The sequence below is a fragment of the Numenius arquata genome, chromosome 16 (assembly GCF_964106895.1).
Source record: "Numenius arquata chromosome 16, bNumArq3.hap1.1, whole genome shotgun sequence".
NCBI lineage: Eukaryota > Metazoa > Chordata > Aves > Charadriiformes > Scolopacidae > Numenius > Numenius arquata.
In genome coordinates this window covers 2,012,547-2,022,530 of record NC_133591.1, presented here as the reverse complement: position 1 = coordinate 2,022,530, position 9,984 = coordinate 2,012,547, and the positions used below count along the sequence as shown (strand labels likewise).

At 46.8% G+C, this 9,984-nt stretch overlaps 1 protein-coding gene across 1 annotated transcript in view; it reads right to left on the bottom strand.

Moving 5' to 3' along the window:
* Positions 1 to 1,119: 1,119 nt before the first annotated feature.
* The window catches only part of TTC28 (tetratricopeptide repeat domain 28), a 154,673-nt gene continuing 145,808 nt past the window's right edge, over positions 1,120 to 9,984 (bottom strand). Inside the window, exons 20-23 of the mRNA XM_074159776.1 lie at positions 9,155 to 9,178; positions 8,185 to 8,314; positions 7,201 to 7,308; positions 1,120 to 6,689 (exon numbers count right to left, since the gene is read on the bottom strand). Of these exons, the coding sequence (XP_074015877.1) occupies positions 5,065 to 6,689; positions 7,201 to 7,308; positions 8,185 to 8,314; positions 9,155 to 9,178 (1,887 nt within the window). The 3' untranslated portion in view covers positions 1,120 to 5,064. The remainder of the gene's footprint in view (positions 6,690 to 7,200; positions 7,309 to 8,184; positions 8,315 to 9,154; positions 9,179 to 9,984) is intronic.

The following is a 9,984-nucleotide window of genomic DNA, read 5'->3' as shown; positions in this document are numbered from 1 at the left end:
GGTAGTGTAGGTCAACCCACAGTATGAATGTGTTTATCGACACAAAATGCTCCACCTGTAGCTGATACATATTTGCATATTAAGTATTCAATATAAAGATGTTCAAGGTCAGGCTTTAAGACAAGTCCTCTCTTGTTTTTGCAGTGAACTGAATTCTTCCCACACCTGCTGTGCTAGAAGCATGTCTCTGAAAGGAGCAGGACTTTCTTGCATCTCTGCGACATAGTGGCAGTATCTAATCGTAAGAGCAGAACTAAGCTGATGCAGCCACCTATAAAACCCTTCTTGGGGGCTGCGCCATCCACACCTTCAGGCACAGAGAATCAGCTACTTCAGACACGTGCCAGGAAAGGGCCCTTAAAAGCGCTGACGCCAGGAAGGCTGCAGTGATTTCCACGGTTCAAGCTCACCTCACTCTCAGCAGATCAAAGATTTGGATGGAAGGCAGAGACTGCCGGCCAGCAAGAGCCTGCTGTGTCACAACCAAGAGTGTGGTTTGTGTGTTCTGTCGACGTGGCCAGAGGCTGCATTTACACAACTGGGAGACAGGCATCAACGGGAACTTCTAAGACCACAGAAAAAGTCAAATTCTGTTTAGTTTCCTCTGGTCACCAACACTTCCCCTAAGCACAAAGGCACCTCTCACACGGGAGCAGAGGGAGGATTTAAGTCAGCAAGTTCCAACTGGCATTGATATGGGGAAAACAGATCATACCTTCAGCACTTGGTTCTTCCACAGCGGAGGGATGGGACTGGGAGATCCTTGAAGCTCCTTCCAACCCTAGGTGTCCTTTTGCTGCTGACTACAAGACAGCGAACACATACTGACGCTCCCACCACCTGCTAGGAAAAGGAAAAGCAAGTTCCAATCATCATTTGTAACAGGCACACCACATTCTGCCACAAAAAGAGGAGGAAGCTCTCAGCGAGCCCTCACTTTGAAGCTGCCGTAAGCAAGTCACACTTAGCCACAGAATGCAGATTTACACTTGGTTTCTTTGCTTCTCAGGAGCGGGCGAGAGGAACGGAGCAGAGACCAGCTGGGAATCAGGACAGAGCGCAGTGGGCTACCAAATTCCTCCCCAACATCACCCTAGACCAAGAGACTAATGTACTGAGAGAACTCATGCTTTAATAGACACTGAAATCACAAAGAAAGAAGGCCAAATGCCTTAGCAATTTCAATAAAAATATGAAAATCTTTTTACATGGTAAATTTCATAATATAAAAAGTTTAATGCTGTCTGGAAACAGAGTTTTAATTTACAAAGAAAGTCCATATAGGCCAAACATGGCTAACACTGCATACAGGGAGAGCAAGTGCTAAAGGGCTGCTGCTTGGAAGAGTCTTTGCCGAGAGTCCTCTCCGAGTCACCATCTTCAACGCTCTTTTGAAGGAGTTCTGCAACCGAGGGGCCAAGTTTTCCACACACATTTGCAGCCTCTTCTGGACAGCATGGCAATGCAATGAACCCGAAACTGCTCAAAACCCCGTGATTACCACCCAGCCCGAAACTACCAGGGTTTCGTAACAGATTCGCGGGTATCTCTGTGCACCTGGGTCTATTCCGCAACTTGAGAGAGATGTTCACAGAACGAGTTTGACCTAATGAAAAGAAACATGGCCTGGAGTGAGATACGTGAGTGTAGCATCTCTTCAATGCTTTTTCCTTGTTTAAGTAAGGTATGATTAAAAAGAAGGAAAATCAGTACCAGGCCGGAGTACAGGCTAGCCAACAAAATCAAATTAAACTGGATTTTGATCAGAGAGATTGTTTACTGTTCCCATGTAGTTGGAGCTAAAGACAGTCAACAAAAAAAAATCTGTAATCTCACACAGTAAAACATACAGGGCAAAACCAAACTAAAATACATTCTATGGCCTTGGGGAATGGTTGCATGTGGCAGGTTTAATGTGAAAGTGGATAATACCTAATTCTTATTGCTCACTGTAATAAGCAGTGTTGTCACTTGTACCATGCACAAATACAACGACGACAAAATGCATTTAAACTCCACAGAAGGAATTCTAATACCAAACGGAGAACATGTTATTTTCATTTCCTGAATTTCTCCACATATTGGGCAAACCTGATAAAACTCTTTTTTTTTTTTTTTTTTCCTTTTTTTTCCTCACAAAGGGTTTGTTTCTCATTCAGGGGGTGGAGGAGTGAGGCACGAGGTGTGTGAAGCGTCTCCCAGCCATGAGCAAACATGCATCTTCATGGCCCTCATCAAGCCAAGGGAGGTGCCCTGTGTCAAGTCGATGGAAACACGTTTCCCAAAGGACTTGTTCTAGTGACACTCACCTTCCTTTACACAACACCGATTTCCCAAACACCCAACTTCCCTCTACATCTGAACCCTTCCCCGTTTCTAATGCTCCCCCCCTCCCTTAAAAAAACAACTGAAGAACCACTCCCCCCACCCTCCCCCCGCCAGCCCCAATTCAGCTCTTTCTGAAAACTTTAAGCCAGTGTGAAACCTACTGGCAGCATGAAAACGCGTTGCACCAAAATGGCAATTACAGAATTTCTACAGATTAAAAAGAGCCTTTAGTTATGGAAGTAAACTACGAGTAAAGAGGCTTATTTCTGGCATGTTATGCAGCACTACAGGGAGTATTTGCTGTTGCTATAAACAAAAAGCTGCCCACTTCCATCCTGGGTGTTCCTGGGATGTCGTTTTAAAACAGTTATGCTGGTTAGAAACAGATGAGGTCACCTGAAGTCCCTCAGCCGCCTTGTGACCACAGCCAGTTGCATGATCAGCAATATCACCGTCCACCCGATGGGCAGACGCTGGACTGACTCATTTTGGCCCACTATTCTAATTTTTTTCCTGCCAAATGAGGAGAAGATGATATCTAGCACCAAACCATCACAGAAAGATGTAACGGACAGACAAGTAACTTGCATCAGATGAGTTGGAACAGATTTACTCAACTGTTTTTGCTACATTGCATAATACGAGTAGAGGAATAACCACTCCTTTTGTCTTTCTGCACTGAAGCTTTTGTGATCATCCACCTCTTGTGAGCTGACTGTAACAACACAGCCCCGTATTCTCTGCCTTTAGTGCTTGTGTTGATTTCTTGCAACGGCAAAAAGGAAAACATTCTCCAGAAACCAGTGGATTCTGGAATATACTCAAAGCAAGCATTTGATATATGCACCACGAGTAAGCTAAGCCTAAGTAATTTTATATTCCGGTATCAGAATTGAATCCTCTGTCCTGCTATCATGCTTTTCCTCCAAGATCCCTAAGAAAATCACAAACGGTCAGATCCATATTTCAAGAAGAGCATCTAGACACGGTAAGTGCAACAATTAATCTGCATCAGCAATGTGCCCCTAACGCGTTACCGAGCTGACTGCACTCACCATTCAGGTAGCCAGCTGCAAGATTGGAAGTTGACTTAAGATCCAGCTAGAACTCAGGGCCTAATTAATTAAGCCTCACAACACCTCTGTGAGGTAGGTAGGTAAGTATTACTATCCCCATTTAGATAGAAAGGGAAGACGAGGCACGGAGAGGTGAAGTGATGAGCCTTCAGTCACCCAGCGAATTTTGGGAGTGCAGAAGAGAGACCAAAAGCCTTGGCGATCCAGTGCTCCGACTTCATAGCACACGGCCTGGGAAAGGCTCTGCTCGGATCCAAGTGCGCGGCGTGGCCGAGCTAACGCTCCCGCACGCCCACAGTTCTCAGTGCATGTCAGTTATTTTGATTCCATTATTTTGACTCCGATTACACCACCGCATTCAACAGCCGCTGGAAAGAAATACCTCCAGCTTGATGCCTAACACCTAACCCTCATCTAGCCGAGGAAAGCTTACGTTACGCATCACCCCCGGGGTGCTCTTGGTTCTCTTTCACGGATCAGAGGGCACAGGGGTCCTGCGTACAGCCGCTCCGCTCGCTCTCGTGGACGTGCTCTGACTGCACTGACATCTCCTTAGACCGCTCTACTCGCTCCGAAAGAAACTCGCTTCCGCAGCAGGGGAGAGGCTCGCAGACCTGCCCGTGAGGAGCTACGCGCAACCATTTAGGATTGTTCGGGTGACTTCTACACCGCACACACTCAATGTCACATTCCTGCCTACCGTGGAACTGCAAAATAACGTTCTGAGCTTCAGTAACCCTTTTCTGCGCGCGCTCAGCAGAACAGAAGACATCTGTGCTGCCCAACTGCTTGACAAGATGAAAACTTCACCATCCTGAGGCTGTGTGCCAGGAAGATCAGAGCTTCAACAAAAGCAGAACTTATCTCTCTGACACACGCTCTCTACCTCGCGCCGAGGCTCACCTGGCTTGTTATGCCCCAAATGTTCTTTTTGAGCAAACCAAGCAGCAAAGTATCACCTGAAAGGTTTCCCTCCAGAAAAGAATTACCAGAGATGCAGGTTTTAGGGCACCTCTGTCCTCTTGTCTTTGTCTCACCAGCCTCTAAATGATGGAAGAGAACTGCAGTATCATGCTGCTCTGGAGTCTATTGCCAGCAATTTCTTGTGTTTGGCTAACTTGGCAGAAATATCTAGAGGTATGCTACCTTGTCCTCTCTGTCAGCCTTTGAAAGAAATCAAATAAATGGCTTGTACTTCTCCAAGCAGAAACTTGTGCATATTTTCTTTGTGGTACACATGAAAGTTCTGCCTCCTCTCGCTTCCCTCTCCAATCCCTGATATGTATAATTTCTGTATAAAAAGCCAGCTGTAAAACCTCCTGTTAGGTTAAGGAATACAAGTACGTGACTTAAAAGCTAGTGTTTCATGAACAGACAACTAGATTCATTGGACCTGTTGCTGCAAATACTGAACACTACACAGAACCTTTTCTCAAGCGAGTCTGGCCAAGGTCCTGATAAGGGAAAGGAAAACCCATCTGTGTAAGGCCCGTGTTCCCGCGCAGTGACAGACAGGGCCAGTCTGTCACCCTCCTGTGCATTGCCAACTGTGGGTACCACCACGGCTTCTCAGATAACGGTCCTGTACTGATAAAGGCAAGTGGGCAGAAGCAAATACTTTAACGAGATTGCAAGTCATCAGCTGGTACTCGAGAACGTTTCAACATTTGGAGGAAGGAAAAAATCTTCCCGGTGACAAAAATTTATAACCGTTCCCAGACGGCAGCCTCAGGGGGTGTGCGGTCCCTGGAGTGCTCGTGGAAGGCGGAGAATGAGTTGATGTCACTGCATTTGTAGTTTCAGGGCGCCTGTGTCCGTTTGGAGGGTTCCTTTGTGGAGAAGTGAGGTGTTGCCCAAAAGACAGCTCCTTCAGTTCCAGCTTATCCGCACTTTCTTCTTTGTTGTGCCGTGGAGATAAATTGAGCAAGCTGAGGACATCTTTCTTAGAAGTCATTGTTCCAGGAGCTCCTCGGAGAATCTTTATTGGGCCCGTGGAGTGATGGGGAGTGCTTTGCCAGAACATCTTTAAGTTGTGAATTGCTTGCACTTTCTCATCGATGGCAGCCATTTTTAATTTGTCTATGTCCGGGGCATCAGCTGGACTCGAGCGAGCAGAACCAGCTGAGGAATAAGAAAGAGCAGGAGATGGAGTGCTGCCACCAGGAGACTGATGCCCTGAGCTTGGAGAGATATTTCTGGGTGATTTAGAAATATGAGCGCTGTAGGGAGAGCTGGGGTACTTGAGTTTAAAGTGAGGCTGCTCCGTCAAGGACCCATGTGAATCACAACTTGGAGACGGCTGCCCACTGTAGTGGCCTGTGCCTTCCTTGTTTGACATCTCCGATGTCGTAGGGCTGTTGTAGCCAGAACTCACTTTTTGAAGGGATGAACTCCTCGTGGGAGGCTTTGGTTTAATTCCGAGAGGTGAAGACTGATTCTTCTGACTGGAGCTGATGGGCCGACTGAACGCACTGGTCTCTGAGGATCTGAAGGCAGAGACACCCGCTGGGGTGGAAGCCCCGTCGTCCGAATTGTTGCTCTTGCTTATTTGGCTGCTGCTTCTCTGGAGACGTTCAACAGCAATGAGGTGACTCTGAGTCTCCTCCAGAATTTTTTGGGCCAATTCTTGCGGGTCAAGCTTTGGATTACTGTCCTCCTGGGATTTGACAGTGCTGTCGGTCTCAGTGCTAGACTGGTCAGATTCCCCAGTATCAGAACTTGCAAGTTTCCCAACTTTTTGGAAAGGTGAATTTGGACTGGGAATAAGAGTCATTTTGACAGGAGAATTTGGGGTACTTATGCTGCCTTTGGAGCTGACAGACTCTTTAATGCCTCCAGTCTGAGCAGTTTTGGGCTGTTTGTGATCAGGGGAAAATCCCGGTTTTATGTTTTCCTGGTAACTGGCCAAAGGCTCGTTGCTGATGATAGAGAAACCCTCATACTCTTCCTCCTCTTTGCTGGCTACAGTGCTGGTTTGTGGTGACAACTGGCTCTGCGCTGCAGACCTATGTGGATAGATGTTCTTGGGCCTCTCATAGTCCTGGCGTCCTCTGTGTGCCACGCCGTCTGGCATGCTCTCTGGCTTGGAAACAAAACTCATGGAAGAAGCGATGGAGCTCAGGCTGTACACAGAAATGGCATCTGATGCGATGCTCTCTGGGCAAGCAGGAGAGAAGGGAGGGTTTTGATACTGGGGTACAGGGTTGGAAATAGACTGAGCAGAAGCCAGTGACTCTAGTGATGAGGAACTGTCCAGGCTCAGACGCTTGGGCAGCTCTGTAGAATCTAAAAAAGAAAAAAAAATATGTAGAAACAGGCCCCTAGATACACAGTAAAATCAAACAAAACCACATAGTGTTCTATCAGAATTGAGAGGGAATGCTACAAAACATGCACTCAGACTCTATGCTACTTCGAAAAACCCAATTATGACTTTGGTGAGTAAAAAAGTGTGCACAGCCCAGGAAACGCACAGGCAGGAACCTCCGCCCAGGCACCGTGGGTGAAACTTGTCAATTCATTATTGTTTTATATCTCAAAACTAAGAGTGAGTTATACACCCTCCAGCTGCTGGACTCTACTCCCAGCTTCGGCCTCAGCCACGTCTTAGTGTTTGTGTTTCCCACATAAGAATAACATTCACTGCACCTGTGGTGTCATGCGTGGTCTGTATGACACGTGTGTGATGAGGTATGTATGAGCTCTGCAAAAGGTAAGAGTATGAGATTTTAATAGAAGCCATTCTCATCAAATCATCAGATGATATGGGAGCAAAAACTACTGTAAGTAGCTTTACCAAAAAGTGCCAGCAAGGATTGCAGAGCAAAGTGCATGGTCCTCCGATTAGCTTGCTTCCCAGTTTTCAGAATCACCTCCTCTTGGCCAACTTCGCAAAGGTCAAAACCTGTAGTGGAACATGGAGCAGAAAAATCACACCTCAGAAAGATCCAACATCTTAAACAAGTGTGATCTCACTTATAACACAAAGAGAACAAAGAGGTATGAGATCCTGCCACATCCTGGAATGATGACTCTTCACCTACAGCATACAGTTTGTTGGTTTGTTGTTATTACTATTTAGCACACCTTCTCCAGCAGGTGTTGGGAGCTTGATGGTGCTGGACTGAGTGCACACACGTAAAACAAATCACCCCTGTCCAAACTGACAGACAAAATGCACCAGTCAGAACTTTTTCACTTGCAAATTATTTGGAACTGTCTGGGAATAACATACTAAGCACATCTCGGGGGACAGTGTCCCACATGCCCCTACCATTCATCCTTAATCCAAAGTTTTCTCACAGAAACGGGCCTTGGAATTTAGGAAATGAGGGCTGGGCTGCAGGAGGCACGACTCTGGGTGAGAAACGATGCCTGGCTTTTACGAGCTCCTCAAGCAGGATTTTTTTGGATGTTTCTTTTTGCAGTGTTGCCTCTTCCCTGCAATATCCTTTAACTAACTCTAAGCAAGGTCCAAGCTGGAATAAAATCTAGTTTGAGAGTTAGTTCTCATCTGTCTTTTCTGCAGGATGTAGACCCCGGTACGTACTATCACCCTGGTATGTCCTACCCTTGCCCAGAGCACAGGTTTCCCTGCCAAAGGAATGACTGGTTCACATACTGAGCAGTCAGGGATCACACCCAGAGATGCAAAAACAAGCAGATCTAAAGCACCCAGACAAATGCGTGTAAAGCTGTGAATCTCATCACTACCTCAAGCCACCGTATGAGACACCAGCAATACTTTTAGAAAGACAATGGAAATAAAGTGTTTTCCTACCTAGAGCCGCCAGAAACTCATGACAGCCGGGCAGCCTCCAGAGCTGGACACTGATGGAAACCTGGATTGGTGCAGAAGAGAAATCTTGCTCCTTCTCACCTGCCTGAAGTTGAACCAGGACTTGATGCAGCTGAAGATAACAATACAAACCATTAGCCATTCCTTACAAATCCCATCACTGTTTTTCCAACAGCCACAGCTAAGGAAACACACTGCAAACATCCCCCTCCCTCTACACCCATATATTCAGCCGCTGCTCCTGAACAGAACAGGGAGATGACAAGGACTGGGCAGAGGGACAGTCCAGGGACAGCAACGATGGACAAACTCAAACAGCAGCAAAGGCAGGGGCAGAAAGGGGTGAGGGTTGGGGGAGTGTGGCCCGTGGAAACTGAGCAAGAAGGAAGCACAGCAGGAAAATCTGTGAAGGGAAAGAAAAGGAAAGTTCAGATACTTTGGGGCTGCTCACAGAAATACACTAAAGCCCATTCCACGGCTGAGCCATATTCCTTATGCAAATCCCAAGAAACTCATTCTCAGCGTTTAACTGGGCAGAACAAGTCATACGAAACCATGGAAGACTTTCCTAATACTTCTATGGGGTCCAGGAAAGAAGTTTCCCAACTGTGCCCAAGGGAGAGGAGTAGCAAAAAATAGAGAAAAAAAATGTGTTTATGAAGATCTGACACAAATTAAGGTGGCAAGATCCCATGTCATTCAAAAACCCAGCCAGGGCAGGAAGGATGGAAAGCCGTTAACTGGGGACCAGCTAACCTCAGGACCACCCATCTCTCACAACCCACAAAAGCTTACACAGTCTTTTTTTTTTCCACAGTAGCTCTATGGAGCAAATTCCAGGCCTGAAAGCGGCTTGAAGACACTGCTCTGCAGCGCAGGGAAATGGGTCTGCAGTGACCAAGGCATTTTCTCCTGCACAGCAGTGTCATTCCCCAGTGTGTGTCATACTCACCATTCCCACCATATTTTTAACAGCCTTCGGGAAGCAGATTACAAGAAAGGAAAAGAGAGGAGACAAGAAAAGAAAGAACACAGGTTATTCTGTGCTACAAAATGCCTGTGATAGGGAGCCCTGCGGTGACACATCCACATGCAAAGCAGCATCATGACTGCAAGATGCTCTGTCCGGAGAAAGAAGGCAGCAATGGAAATGGCTTGAGGAGTCCAACAGCGTGGGAACAGGCAGCTGGAATCTGGGAGTGCCCAGCTCATTACAATCAACTCTGACACTTAGCAGGCAGATACTCAGGCCAACCCACATTCTGGCAGAAGGCTGAGCATAAAACAAGCCCTTCTCTTGTTTTCTCTGGGATACGTTATTGGCACTTAATGCGCTCAGCAATCCCTAACTTTTCCTTGTCATGCGGTAGTACTGAAGTTCTCTCTTTTGTGGTTCCTGCCTTCTGTTTTGCACTAAAATTAAGCGTTTTCTATCCAGAGCAAAAGATCAGGCTCCCTGCCTCGCTGCTTCACCCATGCCGAGAGCGCTTGCTCCGTTATGACACCCACTACCCATATGGGACAGACAGCAAGTAACACCCACTGACTGCACTGTCAAGTCACCACACTCCAATTTTGAATAAAATCTTCTCTCCTTTCGGACAGGCAGAGCCATCGCTGCTCACCCCCTGAACTGCGCAGAGGAAGGAGGGGGATAAAAGCAAGTAACTGCAGAGGAAGGGAGAGCTAAGTTGAAAAACCCTAGCTTGTAACTGGATAGACTCTTGTGCAAAAGGAAATTCCACCTGGGGTCTGGGCTCTAGAAGAACATTTGCAAACACA